At 49.8% G+C, this 19,044-nt stretch overlaps 1 protein-coding gene across 1 annotated transcript in view; it reads left to right on the top strand.

Moving 5' to 3' along the window:
• Positions 1–18,621, top strand: part of magi1b (membrane associated guanylate kinase, WW and PDZ domain containing 1b) — a 91,662-nt gene extending 73,041 nt beyond the window's left edge. Inside the window, exons 13-22 of the mRNA XM_062564148.1 lie at positions 1,965–2,214; positions 4,713–4,804; positions 5,271–5,463; positions 6,387–6,770; positions 8,467–8,670; positions 10,767–10,860; positions 10,976–11,063; positions 11,835–11,978; positions 13,970–14,108; positions 16,717–18,621. Coding sequence (XP_062420132.1) covers positions 1,965–2,214; positions 4,713–4,804; positions 5,271–5,463; positions 6,387–6,770; positions 8,467–8,670; positions 10,767–10,860; positions 10,976–11,063; positions 11,835–11,978; positions 13,970–14,108; positions 16,717–17,894 — 2,766 coding nt within the window. The 3' untranslated portion in view covers positions 17,895–18,621. The remainder of the gene's footprint in view (positions 1–1,964; positions 2,215–4,712; positions 4,805–5,270; positions 5,464–6,386; positions 6,771–8,466; positions 8,671–10,766; positions 10,861–10,975; positions 11,064–11,834; positions 11,979–13,969; positions 14,109–16,716) is intronic.
• The last annotated feature ends 423 nt before the right edge of the window (positions 18,622–19,044 follow it).

Here is a 19,044-nt window from a genome sequence, read left to right as displayed (position 1 = left end):
AGGTTGAGAGCCTGGGTCTTGGTGAGGACCATGTGGAGCTGTCTCCTGTGCGACACCACATGTCTCAGCAGAGGAGACCTACACCCTGAGGACACCTTCCTCATTTGGGACACCACCGTCCCGTGCTTCACCAACTCGGCGAGCAGCGCATCGTCCGGTACGAACGGCGGAACGTTCGACACCGTGACTCTGACCGCCGGCTCGGCGAGAGGCAGCACGGGAACGAGGGTGCCGCGCACCACCACGCCGCTCGCCACCACCTTGCGCGCCTTCTCCACGCTCTCCACGAAGATGACCACCGCGTGGTTCATCCGTGCAGCGGACTTCACGCTACCGTGACCCACCAACCCCCCCCACGGCCAAGCCACAGTCCTCCACGGAACACGCGAAGCACGGCGCGAGCTTCAAGCCGTGCTTCCGCGTTAGCCCCGTGAGGTTCATCTGTGCGTGCAGCACGCCGATCGGCCACAAACACGCACAAATTAAGACAGACAGAAACCAAAATCACACACACACACAACCACACATTTACACTAAAAGATCCGAAATTAAACGAAACAATCAAACAATTCACCTCACGCCACGCTCCGTTCACTCCGCACTCCTTCCACTCAGAGAGAGAGAGAGAGAGAGAGAGAGAGAGAGAGAGAGAGAGAGAGAGAGAGAGAAATACAGTACCAGTCAAAAGTTTGGACACACTTTTTTCATTCAATTGACTTTTGAATGGTATTGTACGTCGATGCGGCTGCATTGGCTGATGGAGGCACTGTTTGTTTGATGAAATGAATGCGACCTCTCGGGAGGAAGGTCTAACTTCAGCACTAAATTTGCCTTCACAACACGACCCGGTTGGGGTTGCACTCGTAATACTAGCGCGGTAAGCATTCCAGCTGGATTCATGGCTCTGACTTAATATTTGCCAAAGCATCAAGCTTCTTTTATGACTAACAGGCGTGATGAATATAAACATGAATTGCAGAGGTGTAGGCAGCTGATTCAGGGAGTAATGAGTCTGAATTTATTGAAAACATGGCTGCACTTTGAAGGCCAAACGCTTTGATATTTTCCAGCAGATGAGGCATTTGCCCCCGCCTTTTCCTGGTGTATTTTCGTCGACCACATCCAAAGAACCGGGAGGTCACATGATGTGAAGAGACTGAACTGCTGTCCTTTTCTCTCATTGTCTTAAAATATCTTCCATTCCCGTCCCCTGCTGTTGTATGTAAGCCTTTTCCTCCGCTGGTTTCCTTCTTCCCTGAATATCGGCTCAGTGTTGAGGACGGGACCCTAAAGAAAGACACTGTGACAAAGGTTTTTTCTCGTACTCGCATCGTAGTTGTGCTCGAGCTCAGGATTGTATGCACTTTACCGAGCTCAAGCACCGCGCTCTTCAAATCCTCAAGCAGGTGCTTAAGTGGCCATGTTATTGAGGGGGCCACTGGCAATTTATGAGGGGTTTTACATTTCTGGCTTAACTAGTAAAATCCTCCCTCCGTTTCAAACCCCAGCAGTGCTTTATTCACTATGAATATCCCTCCCTACGCAGCAGGGAATGCAGCTCCGTTAATACATTGCACTCTGTTAAACAAAAGGAATGGGCGATGCACCCCTTGTAAGTTGAGCTACATTTGTTTCTTTGTTTCAGCAGAATGACTTCATCGTGAGAGACCGTTCAGGTTATGCAAAAGTGACTTGACGCAATACGTTTATTATTTGTCGCGTTGGATATCCCAGCAACACAATGCTCGATGACCCCCCCCCCCCCCTCAGTATTCTCATCTGTTTCCCATTCATCCTTCTTCCGCCAACCATAACATTCCTGCCCTTCCACTGCTGCAACAACTGTATTATTCATGTTCGTCTCCACCAGTCGGTCGCAGCAGCTCAGCCCCTATGCTCACAGGTGTTCTCACACGGCCGAGTTTCCAACTTTCAAATGACTTCTGCTTCTGCTTCTCCAACAGCAATTGTCACGAAAGGACAGTCAGAACAGCTCTCAGCACAGCGTGTCCAGTCACCGGAGCATCCACGCCGACTCGCCCTTGCACTCGTCCCTGGCACCGCCGTCCAGCGAGAGCGTCGCTCCCCCGCCGCCGTCTCAGCCCCTGCCAGGCCTCCCTCCCCAGGACCCCCCGGGGGCTGACGGCACCATCCAAAGAAAACCGGACCCCTTTAAGATCTGGGCCCAGTCTAGGAGCATGTATGAAAGTAGGCGTAAGTATATATTTTTGGTGGCGGATGGATAAGGGCTGCATGGGGCTGTCGACTCAGTGGAGAACCCTGGTGTCTTTAAATGGTACTGGTCTTTTTGGAGCAGGATTTGGGATGGGAGATCATTCTTGTGCATGTAAGTAAGTAACACATATCCACCCTAAAATCACATATAAATGTGGATGAAAATAGCAAGGTAGAATATACAATTCATATTTAAAATATAAAATATAATAAATTGTTGTAATAAAAACAGTAGTGTAAATGTGCTCATGGATTTCATGTCATTTAGCTGCCGCTTTTATTCAAAGCGTCTTACAATAAGTGCATTTCAACCATTAGGGTGCAAACTCAAAAGAACAAGAAACAAATCTGTTCACAGAGAAAGACAGAGTTTGGCTCCTGTCTTATATCCTGTTGCTAATGCAGCCTTTCAGAATCAGCCAAAACACTCATGTCAAATAACAGTGCTGGGTGCAGGAAGTGCAACCTGCAGATGTGGACTCAGTAGAGAAATGTGATGCTTCAGCCTACTGCATTTATCATGAACACTGACGAGACGTCTGTGTGAGATGTGTCCCATATTTTGCTTTAAAACGTAACATGTAGGCATGAGAGTGATATCAATCGTTTCATCTAACTCGCAGCATGAAGAAAGTAAAATATTGCCCCAAAATATTGACTTGATCCTCTTCAAAGCCAAAAAAGTTAGTATTGATTTTGGAGCTGCATCAGAAGGTGTTGTCATTTGTGCAACCGTTTTAAGGTCACTACTGTAGGTGCCACTGTGTTCTAACAGTGGACGCTATTGATCTACTTTCACCCTAGACTTCCCCGATCATTAGCAGCAATAGTGGAGTGAATGCCGTCGGATTGCATACCCTCCTCCTCCTCTTTGTCTAGCCCCGCCAAAGCAAAGGGAGAGTTCCAATTAAAACAACCCTGTGTAATCCATTGTAAATGGATAAACTAAATAAAATAGGAGAGGAAGAGACAAGAATGGGAGTCTGTAGGGCTGCGAACATTTCATCCTGTTCTCAGCCACCACTGGGGAAAAAAAGAGGTGATTTTCATTATTTAAATGCCTGTGATGGAGAATAATGTGGAGTGAAGGGCCCAGCGTGGGTCGCTGGTGCTGACGCTTGTTGGCAAGATGAGAGGACAACTGTGCTAGAATTTAAAATGAAATTTTCTGGCTTGAACACGTTCCCCGTTTAATTTGCTCCCTGTTTGATTTGGCCGCGCGCGTCATTTGCAGTCGTCGCATGTAACTTCCCTCGTTTCATCACAAATTGATGGGTTCCCACCCAGTCGCCTCCCTTATTGAACCATCAATTGACAGGATCACGGTGCAGGTATGCCGTTGGCTCCGCCGCGTGCAGGTGCCGACAGCGGCGGTTGTCCCTCCACTTCCCGGGTCCTCTGCCCCCCCCCCACATCGTGATATAGATTTGAAGAAATGACAGGCGTTCCTGCAAGGACTGTTGACTGAAGGAACAGATTGGGAGCAGCCTGTCGGTGCCTCCTCCTGCGGCCACCCAGCCATCTCTGGCTTCGGGGCCGTGTGTTGGAGCGAAAGGGAAATCTCCCGGGGAGTTTACTTAGAGGTGGCGTGTTTGTCAGCCAGTGCGGCACAGCTGCCACCGCCCAAAATGCACATCCATGAATACGTATGCGGGCCGCCTGCGGCAAAGAAGCTCGTGTGTGCACCAAGTTGAGGCTTGGTGCACACCCACTCCGCTGCTACGTGAGCTGTCAGCCGCGGCCCGTGAAATGGCTCTTTTATAGCACGGCACCTTTCTAGTGGCGGCACTAACCAACGCGCACAGAATCCTTCTCTTGCTGCTGGGAGTGGACTGTGAACAAGCCCTTCCCTGTAATATAGACCATATTCCAGCACGTGTTAGGACCTCCCCTACACTTTCAGGAGTAGAAATGGACTTGCGTGTCACACATCACCTCGTGAAAGAAACGCTTTAGTCCGGTGGAATAGCAATGTCCAGTCTGTGGGAACGTCACTGAAACTGCTGTAACAAGCTCCATCGAAATGAAACTATTTCCGACTTCAGAGTGAAATTCCAGCCTTATCATTTCTAATTATGGGACCAGTGAATGAAGGTGATCTGAATTGTTCTGGCAGTCTGTCTGGCTTCTGATTTTATTTAAGCCTGATACCTATGGTCTTTACCCAAAATAGATCCTCTTTCATCTTTTGATGGATTAGTTGTTTGTTCTTTTCCCAAAGCCTCCAGACAAAGCACTTTCTTGGTGACAAAGCTGGGAAACCGTTGGGAGGCTGAATACTTGCATGTTGACATAAGCAGAGGGGGGGGGGGGGGGGGGTTAGATTCCCTAAACAGCATTGGGTGCACCCGTTGTGGCCATACCGTTGGCTGCAGGTCTACTAAATGACTAAGTGCATGCTCGGACTAAACTCACCTCGTACGGCACTAGAGTTTGATGCAGATATTTTAACGCAATTTCTTCATTTTTTTTTACAGTTCCAGACTTCCAAGAGCAGGACATTTTCCTTTGGAGGAAGGACACCGGATTCGGCTTCAGGATCCTCGGAGGCAACGAGGCAGGAGAGCCGGTGAGTTTCTACAGCTGCCAAGATTCAGCAACGTGCTTGATGGTATGGACATTCACAGCACTTCAGCCTGAACGGAATCTATAGGATTTCCCCCACTTCAGTGTGGGTTTTTTCAATCTATCAGCCTCCAATATCATATCTGTGAGAGCACAGCTTCTGTGAAAAGAAAGCCACCCGTGTTGCACACACACACACACACACACACGCACATTCACACCAAAGCAAGGGGTTATTTTCTTGTTTGCTATCCTGCATCGTGAAAAATAAGTGGTTTACCTTTGCTTATCTATAGTGTGGTTTATATAATAAATATACTGCATGCTGACGTAATACCTGCAGAAAAAGTTTGGACATTGAATGTATGTTAGTCGAGTTTATCTTCATTTAAGCCTCTATTAAAGCATTGTTTGAACTTCTTTGATGTATATCTCACACGTCTCATCCGTGCGCTTTGTTTGCCCTTCAGATCTACATTGGCCACATAGTGAAGTACGGCGCGGCGGACGAGGACGGACGCCTGCGTTCCGGCGATGAGCTGATATGCGTGGACGGCACGCCGGTGGTGGGCAAGTCGCACCAACTGGTGGTGCAGCTGATGCAGCAGGCGGCCAAGCAGGGCCACGTCAACCTCACCGTGAGACGCAAAACCATCTACGCCGGTAAGAGATCCCATGGTTCTCGTGTATATATATATATATATATATATGATATAGGTCAGTAGATTTGACAGATACACAGTGGGTTTCCTCGTAGTCCCTGCAAACATATTTGATCTTTCATCACCAAGGGCCCAATTTAATTTCATCCCAAATCCATCAGTGGCCCCTGGCTATGTGCAGGTTTTGCATCCCCCTGGGAGAGCCTGGGTGCAAAAAGGCTTGGAAGCCCTCGGCCATTACCTTGAGCAAATGCTACAGCGCACCACCCCCCCCCCACACTCCGTCCCTCAGCCCATTACTGTCATTCTACTGCTCTGCCCGGCTCCACCCAGCTCCTGAGCGGGGCGATAAAGAAGGGCCCATAAATATGATGGAGAGGGTGGTCAACCTTCGGCCCGATGACAGGGGACAGACATTAGTGCCTGGCTGCTCCCCGTCTGCCTCGGAGCACGGAGAATATGAGGCGCCTTCGGCGAGCAGCTGTACAGGAAATGAAATGTCCAGATACTACAGTCGGGCCGCGTCTTTACTTAATCTTTTGTTCAAAACAGATCAGAGGAGTGATTGTGGGCAAGCTTCTTTCCCCCAAGATGTCCCTTTATCATATGAGCACAAACTAGCGGTCCGTGTTTATTTACAGTCTTTCGGTTTGTACAGCCGGTGATACACTTTGTAATGTTTTACTAATCTAGTATTATTATGCAGAGGTGTCTTTCTCTGCTTTTATTCGTCCTATTTTTTCCCCTTGAGCTCCTTATGTAACACTGTCAGGCCGTCTTTCGTGTCTCACCTCCCCCTTTGCACAATTTGTTCTTCTTAATTCTTCTCATTATTTTTTTCTATCTCTTGTTCTTCACACCATTTCCTCTCTTGACCTTTACTGCATGATCCTCATCTCTCTCTCCCGTGTCCTCCTCGTCTAGTCAAAGGCGAGGGCGACGTGCCTCCATCGCCGGCGTCCTCCCACCACAGCAGCAACCAGGCGCCCAGCCTGACGGAGGAGATGGGGAAGCGCACCCCACAGGGCAGCCAGAACTCCCTCAATACCGTGAGCTCCGGCAGCGGCTCCACCTCAGGCATCGGCAGCGGGGGAGGGGGAGGGGGCGGCGGCGGCGGGGCGGGCGGCAGCGGGAACGCCGTGGTCGCCTCGGCAGTCGCCACCACCTCCTCTCAGCCCCCCAGCGCCGTCTCCAACGCCCCCTCCGCCCTGCAGCCCTACGACGTGGAGATCCGCCGCGGCGAAAACGAGGGGTTCGGTTTCGTCATCGTCTCCTCGGTGTCGCGCCCCGAAACGGGCACCACCTTCGGTAAGAGACGCCGCGCCTTTCGCTGATTGGACATCGCACATGCAAATACTGCCGAAATCGCTTCCACTCGGTGAAACATGAAACACACATCTCATCACTGGGACCTTTTATCTTCCTGTCTTCTTCGCGGGCTGCCGTTGTATCTTCCATAAAAACCACTCGACACTAAAAAGCCCGACAACCAGCACAGATTTCGGCTATTTACAGTCCCTCCAGATCAATACCAACCCTCTTCAAAGAAGTTATTCCTTCTTCTCATTTTTATCTGAGCTTGTCAAGCAAAGACATTGAAACCCTTTCCCCGCTGCTGCTACACATGCACACACACACACACACACACACACATAAGGCTTTTATAATTGATCACAAGCAAAGTGGGCCTTACATAAGGCATTTGTATTATTCAGCTGAACTTAAATGGCTTCCGCCGAGCAGAAACGCTCTCAAAGCCTAATGACAACGTAAGGAGGATGAGTAGTGTAAGCAGCATATGAAAGGGAAATGGTTGGTCAGGGATTCGAAGCCACATTACATTTTTGAGGTTGTTTTGCAGCATTTTAGCTGTTGGAGGTCTCATTGTATTGTTGACAAACTCCTCCGTTACTGTGTGATCTCACACATCAACAGAAAGCTCTTCAAATTGACTCTACTTTGCTATTCACGAACTAGCAGTCTCCTCTCCGTGCAGTGCACGCTTTCCACTGCCGCCGTGGCTTCCTTCCTACACGACTACGGCATCCCACTTCTCTCAGTGCTCTTATCTCTGTCAGCGTGGGATGACTGAAAAAAGCATGGAAATGGTCAGCTTTCCAGGTTGGCTTTACAAAATGGCAAAGCTTCATTTTCGCAGGCCAGAATGGAGAGCATGAGCTCCATTTAACTTGACCTGACATGTTAAATCGAAAGGAAACCAATTGGCCACATGAAACTAGTTCGTGCATACGGTTGCTATTTTGTTGAGAATTGCTTCAGTACAATTTTTTTCTCCATCTCTCCATCATGTACTTTCCTTTCAATATTTTGCAGCCAGATAAAATGAAAAAGACAGGAGAGTGGTCAGGGTTGGACAGGTTTACAGACGAATAAAAGAGAGGAAAGCGGTTCGAAAGGGAGGGATGAAACACAATGAAAAGCAGATTGGTTTGAGGCAGGAGTGTTTGCACACTCCTCTTCTCTGCAGCGACTGTCGGACTGCAGACACACGGAGGAAGGGTGAGGAGGAGAATCAGAGAGACCTCCGGGTAGTCGGCGAGGTGTCAGCTCTGATGTATGTTTGTCGTCTCCCACTTTCATGCGGGTGCCGGTGTTTTGGGATGCAGACGGCGGAACGCGGCTCTTTCATTATTATCTTTCTGCTGCCTGAGAGACTCGTTCAAACGTAATGGCACCCATTTTAGAAATTCGGTGGCGTAGCGGCCCTACGTGTTATGAGACGCAGAGGTTGCCGCACGACACGTGCTCGGTGTCTTTGCAGAGCACACATTTGTCCCTATTCGGCGACGTTGTTGTTTCTCTGATCAGCTTTTCTGGTACTGGGGCTTGGCTGGCTGTCGGGTGTCTATGAATTAACCCTTAACCTTCTGGTCCTCTTTTTCTACTCCCTTTCCCATTCCTTTCCCTTCTCTCTCCAAACACACACACACACACACACACACGCGCTAAATCGCACTTCACAACGTGTCAATGGTGACCATAGCTGGCAATGCATGTGTGGCCATGCCCCACAAAATAGGGCGCATCATCGAGGGCAGCCCGGCTGACCGCTGCGGGAAGCTGAAGGTCGGCGACCGCATCCTGGCGGTGAACGGCTGCTCCATCACCAACAAGTCCCACTCTGACATCGTCAACCTCATCAAGGAGGCCGGCAACACCGTCACACTGCGCATCATTCCCGGAGACGGTGAGTAAGACCGTTACAGTGTTTCCCCTAGGTTTACAACCGGTCTTACCGGGGGGGGGGGGGTAGTAGTCACTCACTGGTGCTCTCTGCTCCGCTCACACACACACATTTGCGACGTGTGTGTGTCCTCATGGCCAAACGACTGCTGCAGCGGAGTTACTTCAAGAAGTCTCCGGTGTTATTAAGAGCTTGTTCTTTAAGCTTGTCCAAGTAGAAGTGCAGTTTTGTGCAGGTTGCTTTGGTGATGGCCACATTCATAGCAGTCAAATCATACATCAACAATTATTAGCCTATTGCTTAGTCTGAGTGGGTCTGATGAGCCGGACTTCACTTTTCTGAGTGGCTGTGGTCTATACCTGAAGTGTTAAATATAAAGCTTGCACTTCAACTTCACTTCAACAGAAATTGCTACTTTAAATGAAAGATGGGGTGTCTGTGCGTTTGCGTGACGGCTACACAATTTCCCCCGGTGTGCGATTGTGTGTCTCTGAGTGATTTTAAGGAAAAGTTTGGGCCTATTTCATGTTGTACTGCGCAGCGGAGAGCTCACTCTACTTTGGGCCCCCCCCCCCCCGGTATAAATGAATACCACTGTGATACGTTGTTTCCGAGCTTAAGTCGGGCTCAGCTCCCTTTTCCTCTGCGCTCTCCTCTTCCCCCCCTTCTTTTTGTGGCTGATGCTCAATACTGCAATGACAAGGAAAACAGGAACTCTTCCTGCTGCTGCGTGCACACACGCTGCTGATGCTTTCATCAAAGCCGGAGTCTGCGCAGCGCAGAGCACCGAGGCGGCGAGCCAGCACACCTCGATGCTCTGCATTGTGTGCGACGAGGGAGACAGGCAGCCCGAGGTGGTGTGATGTGCCACTTTTAGTTTTCTTCCCCCTTCTGTTCCTGAATCTGTCGTTGCGAAGGAATCTTCTCCTCTTTCTGACTCTGTCCGGTCATGGCCTGTAGACACGGTTGCTGTCGTTTCTGATCGAGGGGCAGCGGGCCGCTTGTGGAACGGTCAGACGGGGAGAATCTGGAGTTTATTTGATTAATTTCCAGATAGACGACAGTTTGGAGGACAGATGAATGGAGACGCAGTAGAATGGAAGAAGTGCAAGTGAGCAGATGGAGGGAGGGGGGGGGGGTGTTTACAGGGACATATTTCAGGCGGTGAAAGTGAAAAATGAGCAGCAGAAAATGCGTGAGATTGCAACACAGTATCCTGTCAATGGCAGAAATCACATCGGATGTATTACCCGCAAGGAAACCACAGCCTGGTACAAAGAATAGTCCGGATCTCTGCAGCTAATGACAAATGTATCGGTGGTGGATTTTTTTTTTTTTTTTTGAATGTCACCTGTTCTGAATTATGCCAAGGCTTAAAGTCATGCATAATTAACTAGGTGGCTGCTTTGAGTGACAGGCGGGTGCCTTACAAGGTCGCTGGTAGTCCGCCTCAACTCCACCGGAGATCCCCCTCATCTCCTACGACTTGGAGGTCCCCCCCCCCCCCCCCAATCGCGTCCAAACAGACGCAGCCTCACCCACGCTGCGGCTTTAATGGTTGACTTTGAACCTTTTGGGTAACAGGCAATCGAACAGTTTAGCCATGAGGCTCTAAGGGGACTGGTTGAGGTGGAGGAGATGAATAGATTAGAGGGGAGATGACCGTGAGAATAATAAGAATTAGGGGATTTGGAAGCGAGTGGAGAGCTGTAATCAAATAAAAGGCACCTGCAGACACAGAAAGATGCAGTTGTTGTGAGAGGACGGTTTCTTCATGGAGCAAGAAGGTTGGTCATTAGGGTTCAGCGTTATTCGGTGATGCCACAAAATGATGTTAAGATAAAAGGCCGAATAACAGGCAGACAGAGGAGGAGTCTAACAAGGCTGGTGCAGTTGGTGCTGGTCCCTGTTGGGCAGCAAACATTTGACTCAATGATTCATTTCAAATTGAAAGGATGATGCATCAAGTAAGACGCTGTATGGGGGGGCAAGCAGATGTCAGTAAACTGTCCTCAGTGGAGCAGGAAGCCTTTTGTACATATGCATGAGGAAGAAGTATGAAATAGAAGCAATAACTGGCCTTTTCCCACCCTCCCCAGAGTCATCAAATGCATCTTTGTTGACCAACGCGGAGAAGATCGCCACTATAACCACCACCCACACATCTCAGCAACAGGCTGCACCTGAGGCCAGGTAAGGGGCATGCTGGGAAATTGAGTGTTAAGAGCAAATGACAGTCCCCCGGTGACAGGAACACATTTGATCCGTGATTGTATTCGACACTGACTGCTTCATCTTTGTGCCTCAGGAACAACACCAAACCAAAGCAGGAATCGTTTGAATTTAAAGCGCCCCAAGCCCCTCCTCCTCAACCCCCGCAACAAGTCTCAGCTCAGGTAAGGAAGGACACTCTGGTCATCCTTCTTTCACTCATGCATTCATTCCCTCCCCCCCACATCAAACAGCCGGCAATCTGCGCTCCATTCCGGCAACTCCCCACCCACATGTGTCTTTTCACGCATCCATCCAGCTGTTCTAGCACCCACTTTCCCCTTCACACATCACCCGATGTATTGTAGCCACCCACCTTCCCACGGCAAAGTGCACTCTTATTTATTTATTATTCCTTTTTCGCCTACCTGCCGGCGTTATCGGACTTTCTGCATTAAGGAGAGCTTGTTTGCTTTCAAAGTAGCCCCTCAGCCCGCTGTGTTCACCGCTGAATTAATCTGGCGGTGTGGAGATGGCTCGCTCCGATAGCATTGATCCCCAGGCAGAAGAGATTAGGAGAGCGTGAAGACGGGAGATGCTGCGTGTCCTTGTGGTGCCCCGGTCCTCCTCTCTACCTCTACCTCTCTCTCTCTCTCTATCACTTGGTCCAGCCAGAGCCCAAAGCATCAATAATTGAGCATCCCTACACCGCCAGAGCATATGCATTCACACACACACAGAAACACAGCCTAGCACAGCTTTTAGATGGTGTGACTTTCCTGAAGGTGGCATTTGTCCCATGCTCTTGAAATAGGCCCACACTGTGCAGGACACTCACACAGATACAATCTGAATCACAAAAACATCTCCCTCTCTTTCCGTGTGTGTGTGTGTGTGTGTGTGTGTGTGTGTGTGTGTGTGTGTGTGTGTGTGTGTGTGTGTGTGGTCTCCATCAGGATGCCGAGTTCTACTCAGTGGACTTGGAGCGAGACAACAAAGGCTTTGGCTTCAGCCTGCGGGGAGGCAGAGAATACAACATGGACCTGTACGTGCTGAGGCTGGCTGAGGAAGGAGCGGCCGTCCGCAACGGAAAGATGAGGGTACGGACAATGTGTCCTCACAGCAGTCGCACACAGAAAACATCCGCCACGCTCTCCCGGATACGAGGCCCCCCGTTCGGTCGTAGAGAAGATGCCGCAGACAGTTTTCTAATGTTTGAGAAAAAGAACACTTGGCCGTGTCGCCAGGGATATGTTCCAGAAGTGTTTAGCGTTTAGGGAAGTCTGATCTCGCTTTTTGGTCAAGTTGGGGGGAGTTGTACAGGCTTGAAATCCAGCAAATCTCGCCCATAGTAGAGTTAAAGCGAGGATATCTCGGCCTCTGCCGCATTGCATTTCTTTTTGTGTGTCTCTGTCGGGGGTGCAACACAAATTGGCTGCTCACATATTGAATTCTGAAACATTTCAAATTGTTTGCCCTTTTCTTGTGTTCCTTGAATATGAGACCTTTAAGTAAAGGTTCGAATGTAATCGAATTAGTCATACTTAAAGTTGTAAGCAATAAAACAAACGTGATTTTTTTTGGATCTACCCAAAAAGGTCGACTGGGTTCCATTGGGATTTGTTGGCTTATGGCAACGGTTTTTGTTGTTTTTACTCTAGAATTTGGAAATAGAATATGCATAGAGAAAGTGTCCCCCAAAAAGCCCTGGTTTCCATCTTTCTAACAATCTAATCTAATCCAGTGGATTTTTAAAAGGTTTATTTAACTTGAGAAGTGGGAGAATTTTTCCCAGCATGTGAAGGAACACTTAATCCTTCGGCTTGTCAGAAAAAACACCAAAGCTGGAGTTATGGGACTTGGACAGCGCTGCGAATTATTAGTTACACAAGAGCACAAGAATTATTACAGTTATCGCATCAGAAAGTGTCTCCAAAGGGATAATTCTTTACTCTCAGGTGCCGTCTCAGCCAGTTGACGGTGTCGATTAGCAAGGGGGGGGGGGGGGGGGGGGGCTGATGACACCACCTCGTAGTCTTTGCAGCCATCACAACGTTATCTATCAATTTATATGTTTTCCATTTTGCATAATGTACCCCCCAATTACCGCAAGCGATGCTTCGCTGAATACAAACCAGGCCGCCGCGGCGGCACACAATTTTGCTATTTCAAAAGACACAAGGCGAGCGTTGCAGAGCTGGGGAGCAGGGGCCCGCACAAACAAACACGCACGTTAGGAGTGATTCATGTTTCCCCATTAGCTCGCGGAGGGCCATTCACGCATGCTGCAGGAGCCGCCATGAAAATGTTCTAGTTAACCTTCACTTTGATTAACTTCGCTCGATTGAATATACAACGGAGGGGTTAATTAAAGAAAAGTGTCGGCAGTTACTGTCGGCGTGTCAGCTGCAGAGGGATTTTTTTTTGGTTTGTGTTCATATGCAGCACTGAGGAAGCGTGTGGATGTTAGCACAGTATTGTGTGCTTTCTATTAGCGGAGATAGAAATAGTTAGCAGCGCTGTAAAAGGGGGCGAGCGGTGTCATCGAGGGATTCATATTAATGCTCTTGAGGGGTGGCGACAAAGAACCTTGGAAGGAGAAAGTCTTTTTTTCCGGCTCCTGCCGCCCCCTCAGACCCCCCCCCCCCCCAATCTGCTCTCTCTCTCGTTTTCCTCACTCAGTGTCGTAGCTGTGGTTTTTCAACGCAATTTGCCCTCTCTGGAAACTGTTGATTTGGAGAGAAAAAAATGTGTAGTTGCTTTTCTTCGATGTGTAACTTCTCCTCATTCTGTCCTCCCTTCCCTTCTCCCCTCTGCCTCCATCGTGTCCCTTTGAACCTTCTTGCCTGTCATCTTTCCTCCTGTGTACGTTCTCCCCCACTGTCGCCTGTTTTCTGCATTCTGCCTTGTCTCCTCTCCTTTTCTCTACATTTGCCTCTCCGCCCCCCCCCCCCCCCCCCCTTCCCCATCTCCTCTGAATTACTTCCTCTCCCCTCCGTCTTCACCTGTCATTTTGTCACTCGGCCTCCCACCTTCCTCTTCCTCCCTCTCCTCCCGCTCCCCCGTTCCTGGTCCTCTTGCTTTTCCGCAGGTTGGCGACGAAATCCTGGAGATCAACGGCGAGAGCACCAAGGGCATGAAGCACGCGCGGGCTATCGAGCTCATCAAGAGCGGAGGCCGCCGCGCCCACCTGGTGCTCAAGAGGGGTGATGGCTCTGTGCCGGAATATGGTGGGTCAATCTACGAAAACATTCCCTTCTCGCCCATCTTCACGCCCTGAGCCCGGGGGACACCCCGTCGAAAGGGGAAAAGAACTCTATTGCTCTCCTAGGACCCTTCACCCGTCCCTGGGACAAACCCACCGGGGAGGGGTAAGCGGTCGGTGTGTCCCGGGTCTCTTTCTGGTGGAGGTCACGACTGGGCTTTTTTCCTTTTTTTTTTGTGGTGGGGGCAGCTGTCGCCCGTCCTGCTGTCTCCTGCTCTCAGTTTCCATGTCATCCCGCTGTCACTTTTCACCTTCTGGCCACTGAGCAACAGCACTCTATGCGGGACTTTACTGAGAGGTGGTGGGTCTGATTTCAGAGCTACACGAAAGGCAGACACTGCTTGCTGGGTTTGAATGACCGGAGAAGTGAAACATCTGTGTTTGTTGTGAATAAGAGGTTAAATGGAGTCCTCATCAAACGCGTATTTAGTGTGGCAACGGAGAACTTGTGTTCCGTTGCACCCATGATGAAATGGGACATCTCACAGCTTTGGTTATGATGTGACACAGACGTATTTATGATATTTATTTAAGGTGAATGTAAGCTACTGAACTCTCAAAGGTTTTAAGGGAGAACTGTATTGAAATGAAAAGGCGTTCGGATGCTTTTTCTTCTTGCTAAGAGGAAAATGTCACAATACTGTGGTTGACAATACTCACTAATCCATGGATTTTATTTGCACCCACCCGGTTGATGTCATTAAAAAGCTGTGATGATAGGAACGCCACCCGTCTCCATTCGAAAACAAAAAGAGTTGCTCCAGTTGTAGAGACTTTTTGTACAGTGATGAAGAGAATAGAGGCATTTTTACAAGTATTTTTGTTCCGTGTACAGAGCCATGATCAAAGCCACGTATTAATGGATCAAAGTTTATTGCTGCATGAACTTGTCAAAAATGTAAATTGGATTCTTTTCTTTTTCCTTCTATTGTCTATTTTCCATAATATTTATGGAGCCATTCTTTTTTTTTTAATCGTATTGACCCGTTCTGATTGATAGTCACGAGTCATCTTAAATGTTTTTTTTTTTTTCTCCTTTTTGTTACTTTTGATTTTCAGTGGAGTCTCGAAAAATTCCTCAATGTCATTTTATTTGCGCCAAGAACGTGCTGTGTTAACCTGCACTAATATGACATCATGTGAACCTGTATATTTTGGATCATTGTTTGTACTTTTCAGTTGGCACAGTCTTGCCAGTATTCCTCTTTAATTTCTGCCGGCAATGTGAAGCTGCTTCATACGCTGTTGTTGTGGGTGTGAGTCTCACTGTCTTTATTGTTTGGGGTTTCTGGTGCTTCTTTGTCCACATGTCCCGGTGTGTGTGTGTGTGTGTGTGTGTCAGAGAGTGTGTGCACGCTCGGTTCCAGGACTTTACTCTGTAACTGATGGGTTCCACTGAAGGGTTTGGGCAATTTCCTGGACTGTCTCTTTATGTCTGAATGACTCAATGATCAAATAAACACTTTTTTTTCATTGAAAATCAACACAATAATTCTCCTTTTCTTCCTTCAAGTTGGTTCAAAGCAATCTAAACCCTGTGCTCTTCTCTTTTCTTCCTCCCGTTTTGCACTGGGCTCTTGTCTTCCTTCAGGGATGGTCGTTCCCCATCTCACTGCATGTATGAGAAATGACAAGATGGGGGAGGCCTCTGTCCTCCAAAATCAGACCACGGTTTGTAACTGTCCTCCCATGTTGTCCGGCTCTCCCTCCCCACCCCCGGCCTTTCTATTTCTCTCTCTCGCTGATCTCTGTGTGGTGTGGCCTCAAACTCACATACACCCATGTGCTACTCCATTCAAACCCATCCGCACTAAATGCATTGTCAGTACCGCCGCTCCTGCAGCTGCTGTTATGGATATTTTATGCAAATGTCAGCACTAGTAGAATTCAACCTCTGGCCGACACGTCCAAGGGTGAAATGCAGCATGTTCATTTTACTCTTCTTTAGAGCATCAAAGCCCAGCTTTTTGTTACTGCTATTGATTTAGCTTTATTCTTGCAGTCCTATGTAGAACCGAGGGCATTACTCACATGTAAAAATGGGTCGAATAACTCTAAATTTCCATTCTTCCCGTCTTGCACACGCTGTTACCGTAACACGGCTGTTATCGTTGGCGGACCTGATCTTGAGCGTTTTTATTTGCTCTAAACATTTGCAAAGTGTCTAAGGCATCGTGGCAGCGCATGAAAGAGCATGGCTAACCAGTACAATCAAGCAGCAACATCAACATACAGCACATTGTGGCTGTAACCGGCCTCCGCTCCAGCCGCCCGACCCGTAGAGGTGACCCCGGTTTGACTGGGGAACAGGTTTGTTGTGGGTAACGAGTTCAAGCACTGGCTGCCCCTCTGTCACTGCCTTGTTATCCTCATGTGTAAAGCATTGTTTTGTTTTTTTTTACCATTGGCTGCCATCTAACAACTGGCCATCGTTGCTGGCATTAACATCCGAGTGGCTCCCATTGGAAATGCTCCAAGCTTCATATCCGAGTGATTCGGCATGGTTGGTTCTAAGGTGTCTGGATGCACGTTTGATCCCCGTGCCCTGGTCTGTATGTCACACTGTGTTACAGACGGCAGCCCCATCGACGCCAGCGCAGCAGACCCAACCGCAGGGCTACAAAACGCTGCGGAAGTGAGCGCACGGCCCCCAACCAACGCGCCGTCGGAGTCGAGCTACCCACCAGAACCCCAAATATCATCCCGGAGCAGGAAGGAGCCGACCGGCTCCGGCGCAGGCAAGCACCACCATTCCAACCACCGGCCCCCCAACAAGAAAACCAGCAAGGGGAGGACGTCCACGGAGAAGGTCTTGAACAAGTTGTCGAGGAAGAAGGACGACAAGGGAGGTGAAGGCCACCGGCAACATTCCAGCGGGAACCACCGCCGCCGCCGCTCGCCCGCCAAGGGGCAGAGCCGCTCGCGCAGCGCCGAGAACACGCTGGACAGCCGCGACGGCGGGCGGCGGCAGGGCCGCTCCCCCGACAGGCGCCGCGGCCAGCCCCCTTCTCCTCAGCGCCGCCACAGGTCGCCCCGCCGCCACAGGTCGCCCCGCCGCTCGCCCCGCCGCCACAGGTCGCCCCACCGCTCGCGGCAACACTCCCCCACCAGACGCCACGCCCACTCCTCGGACCCCTACCGCCGCCACGCCTCCCCGGAGAGACGGGGCCGCAGCAACGAGAAGCCCGCCGCGTCGAAGGAGCTGCCCAGGGATCGCGACGCGAGCTTCAGTCTGGAGGACGGCGTCCTCCGCGAGCCGCCGGCCTCGGAGCGCCCGGACAGGGAGGCCGCGCGGCTGCCGCTGCGCCGGGACGCGCAGCTGTACGGGGAGGACAGTCTGCTGACCACGGCGTCCTCCATGGACAGAGCCTACGGGGGGGACAGCCTGCTGAGGAGCTTGGCGTCCCGCGGCCAGAGAGAGCCCGTCTTGCCCAGGGTGCGCACCCCCGACTCCGACTCGGCCTTCCAGAAGTACAGCTCGCTGCTGAGGGGGCGCTCGCCCGAGAGGCGCTACGCGAGCCGGGACAGCTCTCCCGCGCCGCTGTACCGAGCCCGCAGCCTGGGGCGAGACATCTCCCCGGTCAGGAGCTCCAGGCGGGACGACTCTGAGGACGAAGAGGACGATGACAATTTCGTAGCGGCCAAGGTGAGGGAGTACTACAGCGCGGCGAAGACCAACAGCAGCCGTTACTCCGCCCCGCCGGAGCCCAAGAAGACCTACAAGGACAACCCCAAAGACCTGAGCATCTGAATGGACGGCTGTCAGCCAATCACAGCCACCGCCCACACACACACACCCAGTACTCATTCACGTCACCACTCGGTTCCACGGAGAGATTCACACAATGCGCACACACTACTACACACTATGTACAAATGTTGAGTTACTAACAAGACACTGAATCCCAAATAACTTTTGAATTTTTTTTTTTTTAACTATGTTTTACCCCTTTTTTTTCTTGTTTTTGGTCAAGCATTCTACATTTACAGTAAATCAGACTTTTTCAGAAAATGTAAAACCATAAAAAAACAATGATGTGCCTAACAGTTCCATTAACGAGCAACCTTTTTGTTTTTGGATTTGATAAGTGACGGGCGTTTTGTGCCGCACTGTCAGATGATAAAATGTGTGTACTCTTCCCTGGAGGATGCCATGGAAGTACCACTCACCTGGATCATGTTACCGGTGCTCACTATGATGCTGTGCATGTCTTTACCGGTTTCAATGTCACTCTCTCGCCTTCATTCTCTCTCTCTCTCTCTCTCTCTTTATCTATCGCTCTCTATCTCTCTCACTATCCCCACTGTTTTTTAGACATTTGACCAGACTATAGCACAAGCCTGCATTTGTTTGTATATTTTTGACAGTTTGCAGTAGGTGTACATTCAGAGGTGATCATTTTAAATGAAAGAAGGGAAAATCAAAAGTTAAACTACGATGATGATGTTAAAATAAAATAATATATTCAACAAATGAACATGTTTGGTTTTTTGTCTCCCCACCGCCACGTAAACCATTTCCACATAAGAGAACTGGGCTCTCATTTGGTCAAATAAAAGAGACTGACGTTGTTATCTCAGGCCTCCCAAAAGAGTCTTTGAAAGCAAGGCGCCGGCCTCCTTTCAGCACATCAAAGCCCGGATGGACCGGTCTTGAAAGATGTGCCTCCTCTGCTCGCTTATTTGATCCGTGCCTTTTCTGTGCCCTCTATCTGCCGTTGTCCTCCTCACCTCTTCCTCCTCCTCCTCCTCCTCTGTATCCGCTCTCTTTGCTCAATGATTTTTCATTTAAGAACAGCCAGCGTTGTCCGTCAAAGGGCGCTCTTGATTATTTTGGGGGGGGGGCGGGATTCTATTTTTTCCTTCTGGATGCAACAATGGAGGGGGGGGGGGGGTGAGAG

This window comes from Pungitius pungitius, chromosome 8 (assembly GCF_949316345.1).
Source record: "Pungitius pungitius chromosome 8, fPunPun2.1, whole genome shotgun sequence".
NCBI classification, from domain to species: domain Eukaryota; kingdom Metazoa; phylum Chordata; class Actinopteri; order Perciformes; family Gasterosteidae; genus Pungitius; species Pungitius pungitius.
This window is presented reverse-complemented; position numbering and strand designations above follow the sequence as displayed.